The following is a 25984-nucleotide window of genomic DNA, read 5'->3' on the forward strand; positions in this document are numbered from 1 at the left end:
CGGTCTTTTCATTCTGTTGAAAACTTGTTTTTTTGTAGCAAAATGCTTAGTATTAATCAGGCTTTCTATTGTTGTTTTGGCAGGTTGTTAACCTAGCCAGAAATCTGATATATTTTGGTTTCTACAACTTCTGTGACCTCCTCAGACTAACCAAAATCCTCCTTGCTATATTAGACTGCGTGCACATCACTACCATCTTCCCTATTACCAAGATGGCAAAAGGCGAGGAAAGTAAAGGTAAGACTGAAAAATGAGTGGCACGGGAGATGATTCATCAGCAGTTTCTGGTTCATCTAAACACATCAGTTCGGGTTCAACATCTACTCTGTGGCTTTGTTGTAAAGCAGGGTGATGTCTGTGAGGAACGAGGGAGAGGGCAGGTGTGCCCTGTGAGTACTGCAGTGCTCCTCTTGCCCTCCGTCTGCTCCAGGCACTCAGGTGTGCAGCTGGCCTTGTTTAATGTTGAGACAATTTCTCTTTGTAGGACGTGAAGGGTCCTTGCTCTGTTAATGCAGTCCCATTCCGCCATCATAACCTTACTGTTTACCTACCTCTCTGAAGGGAGCAATGTGATGAGATCAATCCACGGAGTCGGTGAGCTGATGACCCAGGTGGTGCTCAGAGGTGGCGGGTTCTTGCCCATGACTCCGCTTGCTGCTGCTCCTGAGGGAAATGTCAAGCAGAGTGAACCAGAGAAGGAGGACATCCTGGTAATGGACACCAAGCTGAAGATCATAGAAATACTTCAGGTATTAGCAATGCAAACTAATGTAGCATCTCGTGCTGCATTTAAGTCTTAGTATAGTGCCGTGCTGCCATTTAATTCACTCCTGCCTTGTATGTCCCACTCTTCGATGGGTGCAGTGTCACAATGGCAACTTTTCCAGGCATGCAGCACTCATCTCACATGTGACAGTACTATTGTGCCATGACTGAAAGCCTGTGATAGAAATGAGTCAGCAGTGGACTTCTGCGTATGACAGAAGTCTAACAGTGACTTGTAAATGTCTGATTTGCTGAAGTGGAGAGCTCATAGTCCCCCTACTGTTGTGGTTTCTCCAAATCCCCAGGAACATCTTGTTAGATGTCCCAAGGAAGGGTGTTATACTTGATACTTCTCTCTGCATAGCTATCGGCCTGAGCGGTTTTTATGCATGCACCAGCCTCTTGCAGCCTCCTCCATCTTTGCCTGTCTTTTTCCACTTGTTCACTCCTAAGGCTTCAAAACATGAAGACAAAAGTTTTTTTCCCCTTTTCCACAGTTCTGTCTTGATCTTTTTGTGTTGGTGACACAAAATCGCTGTGCTGAAATCCATCTTCCCTCCCTGGCTGTACAAGTCCCCGTTCTGTTCAGTAACTTCATGGGCAAGTTCACGTAGGCCAAAATGCTGCAAAAGGCGTGTGGGCGAAGTACACAAGGCAGCAGGCACGCCGTGGTGTACCTTCCCTGTGCTGTGCCCTCTGTGGGAGGTTTTGCACGTAGCTGGATTTGGGGTCGTGCCCTTCCGCTCAGCAACAGATGCAGCATGCAGGGGAGGCTTGATTCACTTCCTTTCACCATTGCTAATTTTAGTTAAACTCAGAACTGCTCTCATATGGCCTGGCATGTTGCAGCAGGGTATTTTAATGTGCCAGTGTTCCCCCTGTTACCATGGGTTATTAAAACTGGCGTTAAGCATTTTCCCCTGAACTGCAGGGAACTGCAAGTGCTCTCTGCATTGCACTTTATTCCTCAAAATTGTTCAGATTTAATTGTAAAGCACTGAGGAGACGGCTGAGCTGTACTAGCTCGTGCTGATGACACCCCCAGCACACCTGAAGTGCCCCTGTTGGGCTGTAACAGGCTGTGGGGCTCTGCTTGGGGCAGTGACCTGGCTCTGGAGCTCAGGTTCAGAGCAGACAGGAATGATTTCCTCGTCGCAGGGGGAGGCAGTGTGAGGGTGCATGCACTGGACAGTAATAAGGGATCAAAACTCTGTCAGAGTCTTTTACCTGTAAGGATACACATTGAAGTTACAGAAAAAAAAATCTGTATTCTGGGGATATTAAAAAAGAAAAAGAAACAAAACCCTTCTACATACCTCTTCTCCAAGTTAAATCTACATTTTTGCTGTGGTGACCTTGTGTGTTGGTATCACTGCATTCTGTGTCAGTGCTGTGTATGTGTGCTGGAAACAGGCAAGTTACTGCAACATTTCTACTGCTTCTGTATCACTAGTTTATTTTGAATGTGAGATTGGACTACAGAATCTCCTGCCTACTTTGTATATTTAAACACGAATTTGATGAAAGCAATGCCCAGATGACCGAATCGCCCACTGGAAGCAGCAGTCAAGAAATGCCAGCAAACGTACCAGGTTAGTCACTTTGCAAAGAATGTCTTCGTGTATGTTAAGGAAGGCTCTTTAATCTTAGAGATGCCAATTGAATAATCAATTCAAGTTCTAGCTTTGGCATAGGACAAGCAGTCCCACTGAAGCAGTGGTCATGTGTTGTGTCATGTACCATTTTCTGTCCCCCCAAAAAAAAATGCCAGCAACAAACACCACTGTCATGTGAATCTGATTCCCATATCCATTTTCCCGTGCTGATTCCTCTACCCACCAGAACTTTCATTCCCCAGAAGTACTGTGGGAAGGAGAGGTATCAGAGGTTACCCTGTCTCAGTGCTGACAGACAAGGGTATGCCAGTATTTCTGTGGATGACCAGTGTTCTTAACTGAAAGCAGGGGAGTCGGTGCGTTGGGTAGAGGTAGTGCTGTTAATTGCTGTACCACTTTCCATGGGAAAAAGGATCCTGCAGTTAAGACCTGCACCATGAAAAATCGCTGGATATTAAAAGGGCAGCTTATTAGACAGCAAACAGTTTTTCTCGCTTGATTTGGGGACTGTATCTCTAGATATAACAGGGAAAGATAAGAAAAATGTGTTTTAGATGTGAAGTCTTCAAAGGACAGACTATTTCTTTTGATCTCACTTCAAAGGGGTTATGTTTACTTTTTTTCCTTGGACTGCCTGTCCAGCAGCCCCCCAGGGTGCCAAGGCCTTCAAAACAGGGCTGGTTGGGGAGCACAAGAGCTCTTTCTGTCAGCTAAACTTTGGAGGAAAGGGGGGAGCAAACGTTTTTGGCAAAGATGTTAAATCTGTATGCTCTCTTTCCATTCCGTTTGGAAATGGTTGTGAAAGATTCAGAGCTCCAAGTCTGGGATCAGAGCAGGCTCTTGGGTGACTCCAGAGCATCAATTTCTGCTTGCTCCAGCACGATCTGAGGTGATGATGGGGAGCAGTGTGTTGTTGAACATAGCTTTAGAGAATGAAATTATTCACTTGGGTCTTTCAATCTCAGCATTTGCAAACAGAAGGTGGCCTGGTATCATCAGTAGTCTGTCATTTTGTACTCACCATCAGTGGGTTCTTATTCAAAATTTCCTTTTAATCTCATTGCCCCTTGTGCCCAATGGCAGGTCTTCTCATTTACCTATTTCATAAATTACTGAGTCCAGTGGAATTCAGACTGAGCTGCCCTTTGTCATGGCTGCTGGTTGGAGTTTTGGGGTAGCAGAGAGGGAAGAAATGCATGTTTGTGCAGTATGTAGCTGAGAGTGTCCAGGGAAAAAAAAAAAAAGGCAAACACATTTTACTTTTTTTTTTGTATTTTGAAAGATTAGTCATTGCCAATGCGATAATATTTACCCTACACTGTTAAATATAAAGCCCTTGCTATCAACTGAGCCACAGGGGTACGGTTGTCACTGCTGAACGTAATGCTTTGGAGCTTTGAGCTGAAGCTCGGTGTGTCTTGTGAGTGGCCCCTCGGAATGACAACATTTCCCATCAGTGGCCTGGAAGAATGCTGGTGAAATCTAAAAATAGACAAGAAGAATAACCCTGGATGTTGCTGAAGTGATTGTGCAGTTTAATTTGTGAGCTGATGGCAGGTTAATTTATTGTCTTGTTATCTTAGCAAACTGCTTCAGTAATCTGTGCTCCTTTCAGCTGGTGGTGACCCTCTTGCTTACACCTACATCACTTCTTGCAGTTCAGGATGTTTTTAGGCTGCAAAAACATCTCTGGTGCAACTCTGACGTAACATATTTGCCTGTTCTTATTTTCTCAGGAGCCCTGGACTTTGAGCATATTGAAGAACAAGCTGAAGGGATCTTTGGTGGAAGGAAAGTATCACTTCAGTAGTGCTAATTGAAGTGTAGCTCAGCAGTTCCCAGGCTGCAGCCCCAAGTGTGCTCATAAGGAGGTGGATTGCAGTTGCAATCAAGGTGGTAAATGGGAAAAGATTGGAAACAGCTGCCCCACTCAATTACTTAGGCTTCATTTTCCTGAAATGCCTTTGATACAGCTTAAAGTAATGTCCATGGGAGTTAAAAGCCATGAGTAAGGCACAGGTGGTCCTTCAGTCAAAAAAGATCTTCATTGGACTGCTTCACTTGTAAGGATGAAAGCAAAGTTGGAGGATTAGCGCATCTAAGCCGAGTGCTGCTTTAAAATCTTAGGGAAAAGTTTGTGTGGGCAAGGATTGGAACTTCTAAGACAGGTATCTACTTAGCCATGCTTTTTTTTTTTAATGCAGCATTAGACTTCACGTGCATGACAGAATAAAGCTAGCAAGCTGTGTCTTCAGTACCCGTTTTCTTCCTGGAGTTGCTTATGCTCTTCCTTTGACCACGGGATGATGAGTCAGTGACGGGCTTCAAGTACTTGAGCTTATCCTGATATTCTGCCCGCTCTGTGTTGAAGCCCTGTGAAGGTGTATGTTCTAACAGTCCTTAAGCTGCTTGGAGAGCTGCAGTTCTTTTCTATAAACCTGAGATAACTCTTGTGTTAAATGAGGAGGGAGAGAGATTCGTTTACTGAATTAATAACCAGAATTTCAGTGCAAGTGTGCAGACTGAGTTGGAAGCAGAATTTGGGAAAGATTCAGAGTAACTGATAAAGAAAAAATAAGGTAGTCTATCATCTTCAGGAAAGAAATGCAAAGGAAAGAGCAAAGAAGAAGATTGTAAGTGCTTGACATAATTAGCTTTGCAACGGTGATATTGAGGAAGGGTTGTATTTTGTGGGTAGAAAAGGTATTAGGAATGCTCAAGAACTATTTGAGCAATAGCATAAGACTGACATAGGGATGAATAATTAGTCATAATTTGTCTGTGAAAAAGTAAGAAACTGTATGCTGAGTGAGCCATGAGTAATGAATTTCTGGAAGCCTTATGATTATGCAGCATGTGAAGAAAAAAACACAAGCCTGTGTACTTTAAGGTAGCATTTGATTTGACAAATTGCTTGGTTATTTCAAAACAAGAAAAAAAACTTTTCCACCACAGGAGACTGGACTTAATAACCTGCTGGGATGTTAAGCCCAATACGACAGTTAATTCCTACATTTTGTTTTCAGTGAGGAGAATACCCCATTGGACTTGGATGACCATGGTGGCAGAACATTTCTCAGAGTTTTGCTGCATTTAACAATGCACGACTACCCTCCTCTGGTGTCTGGGGCGCTTCAGCTGCTCTTCCGGCACTTCAGTCAGAGACAAGAAGTCCTTCAAGCTTTTAAGCAGGTATGTGTGTGTATTAAGAACATTATTCCTCATCTGAATGTGTATACTGCAGTTTAAAAATAAATCCTTTTGTGCAACTAATGGATTGCATTCATATAAGGTTCAACTGCTTGTTACCAGCCAAGATGTTGACAACTACAAGCAGATAAAACAAGATCTGGACCAACTGAGGTCTATTGTGGAAAAATCGGAGCTTTGGGTATACAAAGGCCAGGGTCCAGACGAGGCGATGGATGGAGTGCAAGGAGAAAATGAACACAAGAAAAAAGAGGTAATTGGGTTGTGCTTTCCAAGACTCGTATCTTAATGTTTTCTGAAAGTGTAACTGCTCCCAGAACTGTGGGTACAGCAAGTATCCAGCAGTGCAGATCCCAGAGAGAACAGGCAGCGGTGTGTAGGGCAGCAGTGCCCGGTCTCTGGGAGGGCACTGGTGGCACCAGCTGCTGTGCAGAGGCAGCAGGGAATGTGGGCAGTGGGGACACTAGGGTGCATGCTTCCAACACATTTGATTTTTTCATATCCTTCGGTTAAATTATTTGTATATATAACATGGGGGTTACTGTATTTTTTACAACTTACTTGTAGCTATTAGTATGGTGAATATTATTATTTATAAAAAGTCTGCAAGTGAAGGTGATGAATGATGAGGTGAACACAATGTGCTAAAGCACTGTATCAAAACAAAATACAACACTAGAGAAAAGACTTAAAAAAATCCCTGAATATTTCTTGGTTTCTCACGGCAGTTTTGAGTATTCATTTTTATGAAATGGTAGAAGAGCGCAGTGCTTAAGAACTGGGTCAGTGCTGGTGCTTTATCACACCTGATAGTACTGGACTTCCCTGGCATGCACATCTGGCCTAGAACTAACTAAATGCTCCTGTCTCAGTGTGACTGTAATCAGATAGAAAACACGGGATGAGAGAATGCAAGAAATAATCCCTGGGATATGAATATTTATCATTGGAAGTACATAAAAGTAATTTATTTGTCACTTTCCATGTGTGTAGTTAGGCATCTCTTGCTATCTGTACGATGACAGTTTAATGATAGTAAAGGGGGAGAGAAAATAAGTTTTTCTGCGGTGGGGACTGGATTACAGATGGAACGTGACAAGCGAAGGAAAGGACAGGAGGTTACTATCTCTAAAATTATCCCACCCTCATGTTATTTTATGTGATAGGGGTCAATGTGGGATGGCAGGATAACTGTGTTTTTCTGAGGCTGTCAGCAAACTGAAGGATGACGCTCCTTTCCAGGAAGAGAGCAGTCACTAGCCTAGAACGGTAATTTTAGTCCTCATGAAGAGCGTACTATAAGCTGCTAATAAATTGTATGATTTTTATCCACAGGAAGGTCACAGCAAGTCACAGAAGCCTGAAAGTACTAGCAGCTACAACTACCGCGTAGTAAAGGAGGTAAAACTGTTTCTTGATAGTTAAATGGAAGTGTAAATGAGTAACTCAGCCCTGGAGAGCTGCAGTCACAGGGAGACACCCAGGAAAGTCTGAGTCACTCTTCCATTGTGGAAACTATTTGCTGAGTAATAACATATCCCAGTTTGAATGAGAAGCCAGGAATATAATAAGCACAACATGTGTATTCTTTCCTTAAGAATGGATTAGTGAGAAACGCGACATTTTGTTGCTGTTTCAATGGTAACACAATATTTTTATTAAAGGCTATAAAGCAAGTAAGCAAGTCAAGAAGCTATTTAAATTGCTCTGTCCCGAGTAGTTTACATGCAAAAAGCTCTGGGCTCTTGAAATTTAATTTCAGAAATACCAGACAAAGAGCGTGCATTGGCGCTGCTGTCTTCTTAGGTAATGGGTTTTCTGTGGCACTGTGCTGCGGAGCCAGACGTTAGGTTCACTTTACACGGCCGAGTTCCACAGGAGCAGCGCTAGTTGGAGCTGAAATGGATAGTGCCCAGGCCAGTAAACCACCAGATGTGATGATAGAGCTGTTGCCTCACTGCTTCCCTTGCCTGTGCCAGGGTGATGAAAGACTGCCCTGGCTGCTGCGTCTCCAGGAGGGTGGCGAGGGGGTGGCAGCCACCGCAGCCGCCTCCTGCCCCAACATTTCCCAAGGGCTCTCACCTCCAGCCTGGTCCTTCCGCATCTCTGCTGCTGTTGCAGGAGCAGGCAGGCTTTAGCCCAGTCTTTGCTCCTCATCTTGAGACCACAGAACTTGATTTTGCTGCCTAGAGTCGCTGTGGTTCATGCAGATGTGTGTTCTGACGTTAATTCTCTCTGAGAGCTGGCATGTTCTGAAATAAAACCCAGTTCTAAAGCAAGTCTCTTCTCCAGATCCTGCTTCGCCTTAGCAAGCTGTGTGTGCAGGAGGGCATCTCTGTCAGGAAGAGTCGGAAGCAGCAGCAGCGGCTGCTGAGGAACATGGGCGCGCACGCCGTTGTGCTCGAGTTGCTGCAGATCCCTTACGAAAAGGTTGGGTTTCTGTACAGCTGTTGCCTTACTTCGTGTTATGTTGATGGATTTTTAACACCTTGTCACGTCTTCCTGAACCTTCTGCCTTTTTAAACTGGATTCAAAGAAGCTATTCTAAATTATCAAAATTAATTGAAAACCTATATAGGTTTTGTTTGTTTAAAGTCTTTGAAGGTAGTGTTCTGTACTAATTTCTGAAGAAATGTTTGTCCATCGTAGCTCGGGGTAAGACCAGGGCTGAACTTTCAGCTTTCTATGGGAGGTGTGTTTTGCTGCCTTCAAGTTAAGCTGTCAGTGGAAGCCAGACACTATTGCTGCACGGTAGCTGTCTGAAAGCCATCCTGGGAGCACTAAGGGACATGAGGGAGCCTGCTGCCCTGTGGGATTTATCAGCAGGTCTGTCCAGTAGTTAGACATGAACCAGACGCCCCACCACCACACCTGTCTCCCAGTTACAGAGTCCCAAACTCCCTCTTAGGAATAAATAAATACCAACTGGCTCTCGAGACGAGGTCTGCAGTTCATAATTAGCCCTCTCAGAGTGCCATGTAATGTCCGTGGTATGGTGTGGAACCCCCTGTGACCGTGCTGCTGTGCAGCTGGAGCTGGCACAGCACCGCATCGTGCTGATGGAGCACACCCCGAGTGCGTCACGTTGGCTGCCCATTAGTCACTGCTGACCTGTACTTATCATCGCACAGGTGAGGGAGCTTTTCCAGCTTACTCTGCTGTCATCTGTTCCAAACTCCACAGGTTTCTGAGATCCAGTCACTGTAGGCAGTAGCTCTGAGAAATGTTAAACTAAGTTTTATACTGTCCTGCTTCATATTTTGCTAAAAAATCAGCAGAAGGAGTCCCTTTGATAGCTCTTGTCACCGTTCTGTCCCATGCTTATGAACACGCTACTGAACAGGCAGTATGGAAAGTGTTTCACCTTTGGAAATAGATGAAGTTCCTTAAAAATAAAATCAGACAGTAATTTTTCCAAACTGCATTTTATACCATCAGTAATCTACGCTGATGTCAGAGGAAAGGCACTGATTCCTGAGCTGTGCTTGGAAGCATGCAAGTAGTGTGCAGATTCCAGTAAATATAAATTGGGCTTAACTGTTGCAATAATAACTTTCCATCTCTTCTTTGCCATGAACTACCTATCTGTCACTGCTTAAATGCATTTCAGCAGAACATGGCAATTTTCCTCCGTAGCCCTAAGGTGATGATGTGTGGTTTGGCCAGTGCACTGGTATGTTCAGAAGTGTAAAAGTGACTAAAGCACGTTGCTGGCAGGCTTGGTCATAGGGTATGCAATTTTAGAGAATAAACTACTGTAATTTCTATTACGGTCTTTATTTTTGATGATCTTTAGAACTGTGAAGCAGGCCAAACTCATCCCTAATGTCTGTGAACTGGGTGGAGGTTTGTTTTTCTTTGGAGTGTGAGGGAGACGTGACAGTTCTCTTGCAGAGCTGGAGCTGAGACTCATCTAGTTAGTGCTCACCTGAAAGTGAACCTTCAGATTCTTTTTAACCCCATCTTATTTGTCATGCAATCACAGGCTGAAGACACGAGGATGCAGGAGATAATGAAGCTCGCACACGAGTTTTTGCAGAACTTTTGTGCTGGGAACCAACAGAACCAGGCGTTGCTGCACAAGCACATAAACCTGTTTCTTAACCCAGGGGTAAGAACAACCTCATGCCATAATTTTTTTTTCCATCAAGAAAAGAGAATGGATTGTCCTTGGTGATTGCCTCTGGGCCTGTTCTGATGCAAGACTGGTTGAAGGGGTCACGTTTTATTTTCCTTCTAAAGCCTTGAAATTTTGTTTAGGACCATTTCAGTGAAGAAAGTTCAAGAGGCTGAAGTGGACTGAAAAAATAGCCTTAGATACAAGCCAATGTGTTGAAATATTAGGTCCTCAGAAATGTTTGGTTCAGTCCTGAACCCTGCAGGAGTGTTGACTTCATCCTGACCTCTCTGTGGATTTGGTGGTTTGTTTACTTTCTAATTTCTTGCTTTGTTTTATCCCCTTCATTAGATTCTGGAAGCAGTGACAATGCAGCACATTTTCATGAACAACTTCCAGCTTTGCAGTGAGATTAATGAACGCGTCGTTCAGCACTTTGTCCACTGTATAGAAACACATGGCAGAAACGTTCAGTACATAAAGTTCCTGCAGACAATTGTCAAGGCGGAAGGAAAATTCATTAAGAAATGCCAAGATATGGTAATGGCTGAGGTGAGAGCTGCAGAGATTTGCGAGGTCTGAACAGAAGTTTTCACATACCATTTGGTGAAAACGACAAATTGATCCTCTCGCTTCTGGGACTGCCAAGAAGCTGACAGTTAGCTCTCACAATGCAAAAAGAGCATACAGCTACCAGAAAGCATAGACTTCTTGTGACCAAAAGCGTTCTGAGCTCTTCACCTACAGATATAAAGAGTGGTTAGTTACTAATGGTATTTGCAAGTTATTTTCCAGGCTTCTACAAAGCAGTATATAGGCAGGCTTGGTTTGAAGGAAAGCTGCCTTTCCACAGGAAAATTGGCAATAAGAAAAATAGTTTAATTTCAATGTTCTAATGGAGAAGGAAAATTTTACCATGATAATAGAATAATTTGATGAGAATTTCTTTGTATCTTAAACAGCTGAACATGTAAGTCTTGGTAAGTGCTAAGGAGGAAAAGACTGAGGGTCTTCAGCAATTTAGGTGTGTAGGTAACTGAAATAAGGATGTCAGGATAGGAGAGGTAATAAAAGGGTAAATAAGTCCCTTTAAGTGGGATATTGTAGGTGATCAGTTTGACAGTCTGTTTGCATGTCTGGCATTTTTATTGGCCTCCTCGGCAGGGGGAGCCCAAGGATCAGATTTCTCAAGCTCTGGCTTGTGTGTGTGTCAGTTTTACTAGACTGATCAGAGGTCTTCCATAGTTTGTAGCTCAGTTCAAAAGTGGTTCTGTGAGCTTTCCAACGTGGAGTTATGTTTGTGAAGATGCTCAGCACTTAGCTTTAACAGGGATCAGCAGCTGCTGAGGAAGAAGGGGTTGCCTTCTGCATTTTATCTAGCTGATTGCCACAAGCCCTACGTGGTAGGGTATCTCTGATCCTACAGTTGCATGCTAAGAGGCTCAGCCCCTGAGTAGGGGTCAGCCTGCTTGCTGTCATTTCCTTCGTGGAGTTACAGGAGGTCTGAGCTACTCTGGAAATCTGGCCATCCAGATCTAAAATGTGAAATTGGTAGAAATCTTCAGTGTGTGACTTAACATGTCACTTGCTAGCGCTGGAAAATTGATGTTTGTTCAGCAGGGTGGAATTACTGGGCCCTGCAGCCCTCCCATCCAGCATGCCCCCGAGGCGTTGCTCTGAACAAAATGGTGCGGCTACAGCTCTCTGTATGAAAAAGTCAGCTGAGGCAATGTACGCGAAATAAAAAAGCACAATGGAAAGTCACAAGCTTCTTGGCAAAACTTCTGTCTAGGCAGTCAGTTGGACTGACTTTGAAGTTCTTCAGCAGTTTAGAAGTGGTAAATTCTTTACGAGAAAGTGTCATACTTGAGCCATCTGCCCCATGAAGGAGAGCACAAGAGGAATGTCCAGCTGACTTGGTGGCTGCGCTTCTTAAGTTTCCAAGGAATAGCAAATCGGGATTTTCACTGTGACTGTCAGCCCACAGACTGGGGGAGGATGCTGTGGGGAGATGCCCAGGCTTTGATCTGCTAATGGGGTGTTTTTCTTTCTTGTTAGCTGGTGAATGCAGGGGAAGACGTCCTGGTGTTCTACAATGACAGGGCCTCCTTCCAGACTTTGGTGCAGATGATGAGATCAGAAAGAGATCGGATGGATGAAAACAGCCCGCTGATGTACCACATCCACTTAGTCGAACTGCTCGCTGTGTGCACGGAAGGCAAAAATGTCTACACAGAAATAAAATGCAATTCCCTTCTTCCTCTGGATGACATTGTTAGGGTAGTAACCCACGAGGATTGCATACCTGAGGTGAGGGCTGTTTGGAGGCACTGGCCTTGTATGTATTTGAAATGTACTGATTTTGGGTGAGAGAGATGTGATGTTGAGTCTCTTGCCTGGGAAAGCTGGTGGGGTAGGTGAGCAGTACTTGGGAGTTGGGAAATTACATTCCTTCCCTGGTTTTGCCATAGATAACCCCAGTAAATAGCTAAGTTAATCCTTTCATATTTGTTTCCTTGCCCTTAAAATGGGGATGGGATGCTGTACTTCTTTTATAGGGTTCTAGAGGCAGAGAGGTTTATGGAGTATGCTGCTAACCTTGAACAGATGGTTCTGCAGAACTGGAAATGAATATTATGCTGACATTTTGTCTGCAGTAATCCCAGTGTTTTTTATTGGATGGTGTCTTTCTATTCATGGCATTAAATTTCACCAGTGCTTAAATAAAAAGAAGTAGTTGAGCTGCAGATGACTTATAGCAGTTTTAATGTGACATTATATCCATTCATGATACCATTCAAGTTTTTTAATGGTATTTTTTTCTCCACTTTTAGGTTAAAATTGCATACATCAACTTCTTGAATCATTGCTATGTGGACACAGAAGTAGAAATGAAAGAGATTTACACCAGTAATCATATGTGGAAGCTATTTGAGAACTTCCTGGTTGACATCTGTCGGGTAATGATTTCTGTATCTGGGAACTGAATTCAGAAAGTTTAAATTAACCTATCTGGTATATAGCAGTAAAAATAAGACATAGCAGTGCTGCATCAAGACAGTAAGTGCCCTAACTGCTGTGCTGCTTCATATTTATATTTGCCTCTTCCCTTGTGCCTGTGGATTTCATTAGTCATATTCCATGGAACGCATTAATATTTTCCTTTAAAAAAAATCAGAAAAGCCCCACACCCTACTCCTTTGTCTAATGCCTTTTTCTGTTCTGCCACCTGGCTTGCTTATTCTGGCTGTGATAGTTAACTTCTTCCCGAGCAATAGTCAATGTTTTTTTGGCAGGTCAGGACAAATATTTTCCAAGCTTGGCATTTGTTTGTCCATGTGGCTTTTTGCCTGGGATTCCAAGTATTTCCCCATACGAAAGCATTACACCTCAGTCCTCCCGACCCTACCAGTTTCTTTCCTCTAAGGTACTCTTTCTTCCCCTCCCTCTTGAACAAGCTATATGCCAACACATTAAAACTCGTTAAAACAATAACAGCGTTGAGCTTCTGCCTATGCATGTGCTAGAAATACAAAGATACCAGTATCATAAATATTGTTGTGACAAGGAATTGCACTGACTAGGCTGATAGAAAATCAAAAACTCCAGTCTGTAGCACATCTTAGACTACCTTGGTTGAACTGTTTCTGATCCAATAATGAATTACCTTGCAGGCTTGTAACAACACCAGCGACAGAAAGCATGCTGACTCCATATTGGAGAAGTACGTTACAGAAATAGTGATGAGTATAGTCACCACTTTCTTCAGTTCCCCGTTCTCTGATCAGAGCACTACTTTGCAGGTAGGAAAACGTAGAGACATAAGAGTGAAGATGTATTGTCAATGCACTGATGCTAATTCCACTTTGGTTCTATTACCAGTTAAAAAGAGGCACGTGGTGGGTCAAATGCATTCTTTGTGACCAAAATGTTTGTGGTTTTCTTTGCTGTAGAAATTGAAAGATTTGTATATCAGATTACAATCATTTTCTGTGGAAGCTGTCACAGCTTCGTCAGTAAATTCAGTTCTGTACTGCCATTGAGACCACGTAGAAATTCTCTCCAAAAGGCCCACATGTCATTGTTAGGTTCAGGGTGAGAAAATCACAGTGCATGTAAGGCAATGAAGGTTTTAACCATGTTTTGTATTCCAGTTATATCTGAGGGGTCAGGCCCTCTTTGCTGTCAGTTATCTGAATACAGCTGAAGGTGATGTGGGCAGGTGTAGGAGGGCAAACAATTTTGCTTTGGGCATGCCAGCTCTCTAGCAGTGTTAAAGCAGTTGCACAGCAGGAAGGAGTTCTCCTAAGCACCTTGAAGAATGAAAATAAAAATAAAACAACTTTGCTGGCAAGCCTTCCAGGTAGGGTAGAGGGTGTTGCGTTACAGAGGGTACAAAGACAGCATGTTTTTATAAAAGGATTCTAATTTCCTTTAAAAAGTAAAACAACAAATACAATCCAAGAGTTCTTGTTCTATTAAGCTGAGTAACTTCTGATCTTGCACAAAAATCTGGGAAGTGTGGAGGAGAAGCTTGGAACATTCGTGAAGTGACAGATTTCCACAGCAGAACAGCAGTGTCAGGACATTGCCATAATATTTGTATTGCAGCACAATGATAACATCATTCTTTTATTCATAAATAACTTCTTGGGAGGAGTGTGGGTGGAGTGGTCAGGTGCCTGGCTGCTCTATCAAGTTTTAATATGGTAATTGGTGAAACTTGATGCAGCTTCATCATGCCAAAGGCAGTTGTTCAAAGTGCAGACTCCAGGTTTGTAATTGAATGCAACTGGCAGCAGGTTAGGAAGCATCTGGTTCCCAAAAGCAGCCATAAAGGGCACCTGGCAATTTGCCGTGTCAGTCCCTCATCAAGGAACTTATGCGAACCCTTTGGATCATGGTGTGCTGCCTGGGTGACTGCAGCCCTCCAGGAAAATGTACATAAAAATGCTGCATGACTCTATCAGATGGAGAGTTCTCTCTGCTCAGTATTAGCAGTGAGCTCGTTCTTTTCTCCCGCTGACCCTGCCCTCCGTGAAGCAGGATGCGTACCCAGCCTGTGTCTGGGTGACCAGTTTCCAGCCTCACCTAACCAACTGCTTTATATTCAAGAGGCCTGCCTCTAGGAGCTATCCCTCCTTATTCAGGCAAGAAGATGCTCGCATTGAAAGCAACAGAGCAGCATTTGAGGTTGACTCAAATACTCTTAAACTGCCAAACTGTGTGCTTTGCCTGCGAGAGCACAGAGGGCTGCAGCAGCTGTGTTTGGGCTGAGCAGCTTTATTAGGGTTGTCTTCACTTGTGCAAGTCTGAGCAGTCCAGCAGTTGATCTGCTCTTCATATGACTTTCAAAATGTCAGCAGCTACCGTGGTATCAGCTTTCGTGATAGCTTGTCACAATTTCATCAGAAGAAAATGAGAAATTGAGATGAGTGGTTAGCCTTGTCCCCCAGGGCTCTGTCCTTCTACTCTTCCCTCTGGACTGTGTTACCTTGCTGTCATACCCTTAATTGTCATCTTTGAGTGTACAACATTTGAATACACTTCCTTACCATCATATTTTAGCCCTTAACTTTATACGCCAACGGGTTTTCTTTAGTTTCTCATTCTCTCCCTCTAACAGGATGAAATAATTCTTCTTCACCATCTCAGTTGATTGCTCTGTCTTTGTCTTATCCTACGTTTTTCCTCTGTAAGTTAAAAGCTCTGTTTCTCTACCTTTTTCTGCCTGTCAAGACTCTTGCACATAACCAGGAGCTCTCCCACCTGAGTACATCCCATTGGACTGCCTGCTGGGTGTACCTAACTCCTCCAGGTGGGATTTTGCACTCACATCTGAGATCCTGCAGGGCTGCCTGCGGCTGCTTTTACCTGATCATGTGCCACTGTCTCCAGGAGTGACCTTTGCCATTCAACTTTGTTTTGCCTTTGGATTCAGTCGCTCCCCGTTCTTTCTGCTACACCTTGTCATCTTGTTTCTTCTCATGCGAGCCTCTTCTTGTCTCATGCTCTTTCATGTTATGGCTCGTTGGACTTAAGTTGTACCTCCCTTGAGTCAGGACCAGCCTTGCTTGTTCAGGGAACACCTTGTACATCTATCATAAAGTTCAAATAATATAAAATTAGGAGAACATAAATATGTCTTTTCAAAGAACAGCTGCCCCCAAACTTTCCTCTTTAAGAAGTACTGTTTAGCCTGTTTGCCTCCTAAGGGTGCTCCTGCCTGAGGCCTTCCTTCACAAATGTAGTCAGAGAGATGTGGGACATGGAATACATTTCTTACTTGATTTATGGACCTAGTTTAAGCAAATGAAACATCTTTGAAGCTTTTTAGACTGACATGTCTTTAAAAATGAACTGGAAGGACTATGTCAGTGGCTGAAGTCCAAAAGTGCAGGTATTTTCAGTGCCTTGGAGAATGCTGCTGTCTGCCATGTTTTTGATGTTTGGCTTATTTCTAGAAAGGATAATGGGTATTTGCCTCGTAGTAATTTTTGGTTCTTGAATTTTGATTCTCCTTTTGTACATTTCATAATGGTGTTATTAAATGAATTAATTTAATGGATTTAATTACCTAATAGATTTGGCTTTTTCCTCTAACTCCACTTTTTTCTTACAAACAGACATCAGTCTTGACCAGAATAAAAGAGGTATTTTTTCACTGGTGTTCTTCAGTCTTGTGGGCTTTGCACTGTGGTGTAGTTCACTTAGCTGATAGAAACATGGAATAGCTAATAGGCACAGGGACGTGGGTATTCCTTCTCAATCTCGGGTCATTTGAAATATTTAAAATACAGGTAAAATAAATGAATTATTCTACTAATTGCTGTACAAAACCAAACAGGGAGTTCTGGTCAATGTAGTTGGAGTCTTGCAAAGACAAAAGAACAGAGCTTGTGTGTGCTGGAATAGCTGACCTATCTGCAGTGGGAGATCACCTTGCAAGTACAGGGCTAAAAACCACACCTGAATTTTGGCCGATCCCTAGCAGCCATAGTATTTACCACTAACTACTACCTATATCCAAAATAACAAATGCACAGCTGGTTTCTTCAGTAAATTAGATACCGGCTAATATTTGCAATGAGTTTTCAACTCTGTTGCTGTGCTGGTGTTTGGCCAGGAGCAAAGTCCCATTTACCTGTGGACTATTGAGTCAGCTGCTGGTCAGCGCTAAGAGAAGAATCTCGATGCCACGTTTGCTGATAACTCTTGATTAAACAGGTGAAGATTACTGCTTATTTCCTTTGCTTAGTCAGGCTTCAATTACTAAAGCTCTATGCTTTAGAAGCTGTCTATTTAATATTTCCCATCCAGCCCTCGTTCCCACCCTTTCCATTCAGTTGCTGATTGTGTGGTAGATACGCTGTCTACAGCATGAAGTTGTCTAACGAGTGGATGCAGACCAGTTAGAAGTGACTGCTGTGCAAAAAGTCAGGGCTGGAGCTGGAAACCGGTGTTACCTCAGGTTGATGCTGATACATCCCAATATGATGCAATGAGTTTGATTTTTCTCTAACCTTGTGTTCTAGACTCGGCAGCCTGTGTTCGTTCAGTTGCTACAAGGCGTGTTCAGAGTGTACCATTGCAACTGGCTAATGCCAAGCCAGAAGGCATCGGTGGAAAGCTGCATTCGGGTGCTCTCAGATGTAGGTAAGAAATGCATGTAATCAGATCTAAATATGCTGCAAATGTGGCCATCCAGTATTTGCTGCTTACATGGCACCCTTCCAAAAATAAAGTTCAGCTTGCTTCCTGCTGGGGCCGCTTGCAACTAATTCAGTGCCAAGGCATACTACAAAGCCAGGCTTATGCTGGTACACTGTCGTTATTGAGCAATGTTGTCACTGTAACCTGAAGTGCTTTCTTGGATTAACCTCAGAACTCTGCAATCCTGTTGATCTGTGACCAGGAAATGGTCCATCTGGAGTTTTGTATCACTCCTCCCACTAATTTGCTCCACTTTTAGCAGCAAAGAGAATAATTTGCACTGGATGTGAGGCCAAATCTGTTGGATAGGTGCATGCTAACACACGTGAGATGTGTGTGATGCATTCCTGCTCGTACAATTTGAAGACAGTAAACTGATCAGAGGTGTGAAAGCCTTTAAACATAATGCTACAGAGAGGTCTGACCCATTACACTCACTGAGCGTTGTGTTGTTTAAAATGCATATGAGGTAGATTGTAGAAGGAATTGCGAGTAGAGCTTGTCTTGTTCTGGCATTACCTGTAATACATGGGCTAAAGGAATCAATTCTTACTAATTTTTTTTTTGCTTGTTGCAGCAAAAAGCCGAGCAATTGCAATTCCTGTAGACTTGGACAGTCAGGTCAACAATCTCTTCCTGAAATCTCATAATATTGTACAGAAGACTGCAATGAACTGGCGAATGACTGCAAGGAATGCTGCCCGCAGAGATTCAGTGCTTGCTGCCTCCAGGGATTATCGAAACATAATTGAAAGATTACAGGTGACTACACAGCACCCCTTCCACCTTTGATAACCACTTGCATATCTACACAAAAGGAGGAATTCACTAAGTAAAGACACTAAGTGGGAATTAGTCAAAAGCTTCATGGTGAATGTTAGCAGATGCTGAGCGTGATACTGTGTGTAAAATCAAATGTAAGCCGTTGAATCAAGAAAGGTAATTGAATGTCCACGGTACATGAACATAGAGGTTTTATTGTCCTAGGAAGTGACGGTATTTGAAGTTACTGGTACTTGAAACATTCTTGTTCTACCATTAGTTTGAAATAAAACATTACTTCTGTCAGACAGAACATTATCACTGTCACAGCCACACCCCTCCAGTGCTTTGCTCCTTGTACACCCACCCTCTCAGTACAGCAAAAGGTGCCACGGGCATGCCTGGGAGCTGCTGCATGGCTTGAAATAAATGGATGATTGGCTCCTTGTTGACACAGTTGCAGCTGGAGTCATTTCGCTGAAATGGTTGTGTTCCCACGCTGTTTCTGCTTAAAATAATATTTAAACATAAAAAAGACTTCCCCTTTAAAGAAGGCTATTAAATGATAAAACATGGCCAAACTATCCAGGCAGGACGGTCGTACTCTTCTGCACCTTGTGAAATTAATTTGTATGTAACTTCTATGTGTTTAATGCTTGCTGAATCTCTCTGTATGGTTATGTTCTAGGACATCGTATCAGCTTTAGAGGATCGCTTACGTCCTCTTGTCCAAGCAGAGTTATCAGTACTGGTAGATGTGCTTCACAGACCTGAACTGCTCTTCCCAGAAAACACAGATGCAAGGAGGAAATGTGAAAGTGGAGGTTTCATTTGCAAGTAAGCTGTCTTGAAGTCTGACCTTCTTGGAGGTTTTTGGTTTTATTTTGCTCTTTTCCCCCCCCCCAAAAAAAAAAAAGTTGTGCCCTTGTTCAGCTTTATACAAAGCATGGTATTTCATGCTACGATAAACACAATTTCTCGTTTTGGTAGGGGGAAGCTACTGGAGTGGGGAAATTGATATGCTCTCATAGCAAATGCTTAAAAATCTCTATTTGCTGTAGGAAACAAATGTAATGAACGCTAATATAAATTAGTATAAAATTTGGAGCTGATCCCTGCCTTCAACCCTAATGATGTTTGCGAGGTACTTGTCCTTGTAGCACTTAATGCTGGGGAGCTATGTCAAAATCAATTGTTATCACATGCATCACCTACCTTGTGCCCAAATCTGGAGTGAAGGGAAAGGAAAGATTACAGGGTCATTTCGAGGGCAATTCAGAGCAGAATCCCGGTTCTCAGATCACCTCCCGAAGAGGTGGATTGTGCACAGGGCTGAGGGAAGCTGGGTAACTGAGTAACAAAGGCCGGGCAGAGTGGATTTCTAATTGCACAATCACGGACTCTCAGTGTGTTTTTAACAAAATAGCGTGTGGAACGGTTTTCTTCTTCATGTTTGTTCTGGAGGATCATCAAGTCTTAAATTACATTGCTCCTTCCTCCGATTCCTTTCTGCCTGTAGGCAGATGGGTTTTATCTAGCTATCCTCCTGCCAGGGACTTTGCAAGTTTTCTTCACAGCTTCACCAAAGCCCAGAGTCCTAGTAGCTGGCTAAATGTTGCTCTTGAGAGAATATTCCCAAGATGGTTGTATAATGGCATGACAGAACTATGTTTTAATAAAAACCTGTTTGCAGCTTAAACTAATTAAGAGAGCCACATATCTTATCCCATTTTTAGAATTAGTACTAAAATGAACTGATTGATTGCTTATTTTCAGATTAATAAAGCATACTAAACAGCTGCTGGAGGAGAATGAGGAGAAACTATGTATTAAAGTATTACAGACACTCAGGGAAATGATGACCAAAGATAGAGGCTATGGAGAAAAGGTAATGTAATTTACAGTTCATTGTTCTGTGTTAAGCACTGTATTTATTATTCAGTAAAGGAAAATATTATTCTGGCTCTTTCAAGCTGTTTTGTATGTGTAAGCATTTCTGTGGATCAGGAACAAGTTCAAATCAGGAACAAAAAAATTTTAGTCAACAACTTCAAATATAACTTGAAAGGTAAGCTTGCTTTTGTACTTTAGATGTGCAAGTTTAACTCAATTCTTGCGGTTGCTGCCACTGTAAAAAAATAAAAATAAAAGTTGGTTACATTTTTACGAAGGATATAACCTCCTTATCTGTTTGCTAGGTCTAGGTGACTCTTCATCGGGTCACATAACCTTGCAATAAGAGGATATTTTGTGGTTTAATTTTAATTTGTATACATCTGAGTCATCATCTTGTGAGTTATAGATGGAAACTGTCTGTACAGCCGCCCATGTATTTTTCTTTCCCTTTCCCACACACAACTCCTTTGTCAGGTGAGAGGAATGTCATTCTGTAGGTACAAGCCTATTCTCATTCTCTATTTGAATCAGAAGAGTGTCTACACCGGTATGTTTGGGCATCTAGGCATTCCTACAACCATTCCCAAAATTCCAATCTAAAGCATCTCCTGCATTTTTAAAGCTCTTTAGGTTATGAACATGCCATGCAAGAGGCATACAGTATGTCCTCCCAGTGAAGGTGCTCGTGAACAGTTCAGAATTGGCAGCTGGGTCTGTGGGGAGGCAGTGGTGTGGAAGGATGTGTGCTGCAGCTGGGAGCCTGTGCCTGAAGCAGATGGCGTCTCGTGTCCCATTCTCACTTGCTGTAGGGTTTGAAGTTGTTGCATAGTGCAAGATTCACAGTCCTGAAAGGCAAAAGCTGTAGAGCTCAGACAGCTTTGTCATAGTGACTGTTTTTAGCTGTAGCTACAGCTGCAGCCATGAGGGAAGGAGAAGCTGTGAAGGCAGAGGAAGCCGTAGCACCACAAGGGTGAATGCCCAGCTGGGATGTCACAGACAACCTCTGCTTTGGCTGGTTTAGCTGGAAACGAGACCGTAGGAGCAGCAAGTAGCTCTCCATTGCCAGTTCAGCAGGAGGCAAGCACTCGCACGCCAGAGCGCGGGGACCTGGAGGAGCTGGCAGGAGGGAGAGCAAATGGAGCACAGAGCCTGCGTGTGGGTGCGCGTGTGGGCTGCTGCCCAAGCACACCCAGCTGAGCACGCAGCGCTGCCATGAGTGAGCGGGAGACTCCTAGGAAAATGCCCACAGGGCAGGGATGGCCTGGGCTGTGCTCCCTGATGTGTCAGGGACTGCGCTTCCCACCTGCTGCTACCACCTCGCGGCTGCCCGGGATCCAGCCTGCCTCCTGCTGCTTTGCCCTAGACCTGCTGCTGTACCGAGGGCTTTTCCTCACTTTGCATAGCAGTGTTTTCCATATTTTCCAGTAAACTGCCTTTGGGAGAGTGCACTAATGAACTGTAAGAAAGAAGCATATATATGTGGGAAGAGCAGGGGATCAGGATTGGTAGGAAAGGGCAGCAAGTGCAGCTTTCAGCTTGTTTTCAACGCGTTGTCCTTCTCTGTGAAGAGGCAGCATCCTGTTCTGAGTCACAGCCCTCTCCCTGCAAAGCCCTGAGGCAGCCCTCAGCCCCTTGGCTGCAGCTGGAAGCCTTCAGCCCCATGTCCCTTTATTAAGACATCTGCAGTATGGCACAAGTCAGATCTGTTAGGGGACAAGCTGGAGCCAGCAGCAGTTAGGCTGCTCCAGCAAGAGGGAGTTGTGCTGGATGAGCCCTTTCAGAAGTGCTGAGTGCTGATGCCTTCTCTTGCCCAAAGCAGTGGGATGTAAAAGATTAAACATAATCATAGATTTGGTTTCGCACTTTGTTAGTAAATGTATCGGTGTACATTCTCCCATTAGAAACAGCTAAAGAGGCCCTCTAAGGTCAGCTTAGCTAATATAGTATAAGTGGTGGCTGATCTTATACATGAACAGAACCCAAATTCGAGCCTTGAGTTTTTAATGTGATAGAACAGTTCATTTTTCTAAATGGAAATTCATTTACAAGAGTTCCTTATTTTTTTTTGCTAACGAGTAAAGCAGTACTCCTAGAAGATGGAGCTAGTAGATCATTCAGACTAAGGAGAATCCTACAAGAATCTCAGTCTTCAAAGTAGAAAATGCATTAATTTCTGAAACAGCAGATCAGTTACATAATGTGAGATAAGAATATGCTTGCTTGTGAAGTAGATTTCTGAATATGAAAAAGCAACTGATTGCTTACAGATAGACTGCTAGTAGTAGTAGGACAGCTTCTACTGTCTGGCTGTGAGAAGTGCAGTCATATTTATTCTCCCCTGTGACTCATATAACTGTATTTAGTCACCACTTAAAAGGCAATACCTTTGCTTTTAAAATCATCCAGAAGTGTAAAAAGAAAGAAAATCGTACACGCTGGATGTAAATACAGGAGTCCCTGCATAAGGTACAGGCGGCAAAGCTCATTCCTGTGATCAGGATATCGACCATCCAGGCCGTGCTGTGTAGGTGAGATGTTCCCAGAACTGACAGCAGTCACTTCAAAGCAGTGTTCAGCAACAGAGCGCAAGGAAAGTTTTGGCATGGCATGTGATTTTCCTGTAATGCTGCGTGGTGCTCGCTGGAACAATCTGATTTATAAAAAGAATCGTACTCCTCCTCTCACACTTAATCTTCCAGCACAAATAGTAAAAATACCACACCCTCTGGCCTGTGTGCTTGTCCCTTTTGTAGGTGGGAAGCGTAATGAGAATGCAGTGTTGTCTGATCCCATTAGCTAAGGCCTTCATTAAACAGCTGGGATTCCTTAGCAGCATGCAAAAAACGTGGTGAGAACACAGATGTACAGAAGCCTGTGGGAAGGCTTGAAGTTTTACATATTGCTAAAGACTCCTAGTCTTGGCATGCACTCAGGCTCTCGGCGATGGGTAGCATACTGTGGTATATTTAATATGCTGAAAACTTTACTACATTGACAGTGTAGACTAGACCCAAGTTTTTTACTTTGCTGAAACATGTCATTCATGCACATCTTTCTGCTGTCTGTCAGATGATTAGCCCAAAATGCAGCTCTAGTGTTTAAAATTCCACTTCCCTTCCCAAACTGGAAATCCAGCTTCTGGACTCTCACTGCTGCTCGCAGCTCACGCTAGCGATGACTCCTAGGCCCAAGGGTGACGCCGTTGGATCTCGGTCAGCCAGCCTGCGGGGTTTGTCACTTGGCGCAGGAACAAAGCCGGGCGCATCCTGTCTGCGGAGCTCCCTGGCGCGGCACTTCCAGCGCTGTCAGGGCCCGAACGCGCCGCAGCCCAGCCGCCTGCAAGCATTGCTGGTGCTGACTGTAAAATATGCACAGTGTTGGGTTACAATATCAAAGTGTTAAATGATTTATAAGATCCTAACGTGAAATGTATCTGTAATTTCTCTTACTAATGCTTGCTTTCAATTCTTCCCCCTCTTTCTTTTCCAGCAGATTACCATTGAATTGGATAATGCTGAGGTTTTAATTTTATTTATCTTCTACGGTGTTGTTTCTATGGTGTTTGTTTTATGAGTAGCCCTGTGATTTGTCCTGTTGTCTCTTCAGCACGGAGCTTTCTGATTTGTATGCCTGTGTCAGTGAATTAGTTGAGTTTTCAGTCTGCCGTGTGTCTATGCTGGGAATAGTTACCCTAACTAATTCCATATGTCATTACTTAGAGTATTAGTCCAAAGGCAGTTACAGTTTCTGGCAGTCTGCAATCATCTGGTACCATAATAGTTCTCATAAAGTTTAGGACCAGATCTGAGTGCTTTTGGAATACGAACTGCCGTAAGCACCATTAAAATGTCAGTGTTCAGCACTGCGCCGCGATACCCCTGTCATCTGCGAACAGGTCCTTTCAGCTATTTGGAAAACCAAATACTGACTTTTTTAATGGCATTCCTGTATAAGTTGGAAGAACCTGTCAGAAGCCAGCTGGAGAAGGGCCCGCGTGAGCTGTCTCTGCTCGCTGCCTGGTGAGAGCCATTACTCACTTCCCAAGGCACGGCACACAGGGTGCCCGTGAGGGCTGTGCCCTGGTGTACAGGCTGCCTCGCTTTCCTTACCGAAAAAGGTGACAGGCATGCTATTCCCCAGAACAGCGAGCTGTCTTTCCTGTTGCTTCTTAGTCAGGTTTGGTGCATAAAGCCACGTAAAACGTTAGGACATGTTGTGAAAGTGAGGTGGTGTAACTCTATGAAAAATACCGGTCTGGGTGAAAAGCTTCCTGCTGTGAAAAGCGTGCCTTCAGCTGGCACTGCAACAGCCCGGTCCGTGTTTGTGCTACATGTAGTCATTCTACAAGCAGAAAAGCTGTATGTGAATGAGAACTTTCAGTGTAACTGGACTGAAGCTTTCTAAGGACTTTTAAAAGTGGTGTGTTTTGTTCGGGCACCACTGCTCGGGCTGGGGTGAGCGAGCTGAGCTGCAGCAACTTCCTCCTGCAGCTCCAAAATGTGAGTGTGGGTGCTAAATTTGAGATACGTTTTGCATAAATGTATAATGCTGAGAAAGTGATTGACTGGCACCTTATTTTACTGAAATACCAGGAAAAAAAAAAAAAGTATTTTCCCTGTTGTGGTTTGCTTCCTGTGTTCTCTCCCAAGCCAACCTTTCGTATGGAACAAAATTCAACCACTTCCAATGCTGCTCCTCTTCATTCGGTAGAATAGATAATGAAATATGCTGTAAGTTGCTTACTGTAGAATATATACATTTTGATGACAATCAGCTGAATTTATCAGTATAAACTTAACACTGAGAACAAAATAATAATTGAAGTCTAACAGATTTGTTACAAAAATAGACCAAAAAGCATACACATCCCCTGGCATTGTATTGAAGGCTTTTCTCCTGTTAAGTGAGGCTTTTGAGGGAAGGAAGGAACTGAGTTCCTCGTGAGAACAAACTGGGGTTGTGACTTCTTTGTGGTGTTTTTACCCCAGCAGTGCTGGGACGCTCAGGCCCCTGCCTTGCTGTTCCCTGAGCCAGCCCGGTCCCCTCGCCCAGCAGGCCCAGCCTGGGGCTGTGACACCTCTCCTGAGAGAAACTTCATAAATCTCCCATCGCTGCTTTCAGTTTCAGTGAAAAACTCAATCAGCTGTGGAGACTTTCTGCTCATAGTGTGCAGATATAACAGGGGCAGGCAGTGGAGAGCAGGGGCCCGGCCGTGTCCTGCAGGTCCCTGTTTCATGTGGGGCACCCGCATGCGGCCCTGCCGTCACCTCTGGCCTGCCCGTGTGAGACACCTCATGTTTCTCTGGGTCTCATCCAAATTTAGGATTACATAGCTGCAGAGGTGCCTTGTCTCCTTCTCTACATACATTTTTTAACTAATTTTCGTGCCCCCCAGACCCACCCCTTTATCTGGGGCTCACATAGCAGTGATGTGCCCTGGTTTTGAACAAAAGCCCCATAGTGCCTCAGCGTTGATGTCAGGTGCTAGACCCCTCCGACTGCACGGTGCTTCGGCTTCCAAGAATAGCATACATAATTTCATCTTGGAGAAACTTCAGACAGAACGTTGAATTGTTTAATTGCAAATTAAGTCATAATGTGAAACTTTCCCGTTTAGTTTCTGGCTGTAATGCACTGTCTTTGCCTGCAATAAATCAGCCAGAGAGTGTGGAGCAATTTAGGATTTCGTCTGGAGGCTGCAAAGGAGGAACTTTATTGCTCCTCAGTGGAGCAGCTGCACAGAGGGAGCAGGTGTGTTTATAACCATCGGAAATGAGCCCTGCTGCTTATAGGAAGGAATTCAGACAGGGCTTAGAACCACTGACAATTTTCAAAGGAAATCCTGGTGTTCCCTTTTTTTTTTTTTTTTTTTTGCTTGTCACCCCTGGCAACAGTAAACATTTAG

At 43.6% G+C, this 25984-nt stretch overlaps 1 protein-coding gene across 1 annotated transcript in view; it reads left to right on the forward strand.

Annotated features, from left to right (window-relative positions):
- The window catches only part of ITPR1 (inositol 1,4,5-trisphosphate receptor type 1), a 163617-nt gene that overhangs the window by 63796 nt on the left and 73837 nt on the right, over positions 1–25984 (forward strand). Inside the window, exons 22-38 of the mRNA XM_084293035.1 lie at positions 84–237; positions 562–749; positions 2219–2357; positions 4118–4176; positions 5412–5573; positions 5674–5844; positions 6927–6992; positions 7884–8021; positions 9577–9702; positions 10060–10260; positions 11767–12018; positions 12543–12668; positions 13383–13511; positions 17244–17364; positions 17999–18183; positions 18872–19020; positions 19960–20071. Coding sequence (XP_084149161.1) covers positions 84–237; positions 562–749; positions 2219–2357; positions 4118–4176; positions 5412–5573; positions 5674–5844; positions 6927–6992; positions 7884–8021; positions 9577–9702; positions 10060–10260; positions 11767–12018; positions 12543–12668; positions 13383–13511; positions 17244–17364; positions 17999–18183; positions 18872–19020; positions 19960–20071 — 2478 coding nt within the window. The remainder of the gene's footprint in view (positions 1–83; positions 238–561; positions 750–2218; positions 2358–4117; positions 4177–5411; positions 5574–5673; positions 5845–6926; positions 6993–7883; positions 8022–9576; positions 9703–10059; positions 10261–11766; positions 12019–12542; positions 12669–13382; positions 13512–17243; positions 17365–17998; positions 18184–18871; positions 19021–19959; positions 20072–25984) is intronic.

The sequence above is a fragment of the Netta rufina genome (assembly GCF_964035555.1).
Source record: "Netta rufina genome assembly, chromosome: 10".
NCBI classification, from domain to species: domain Eukaryota; kingdom Metazoa; phylum Chordata; class Aves; order Anseriformes; family Anatidae; genus Netta; species Netta rufina.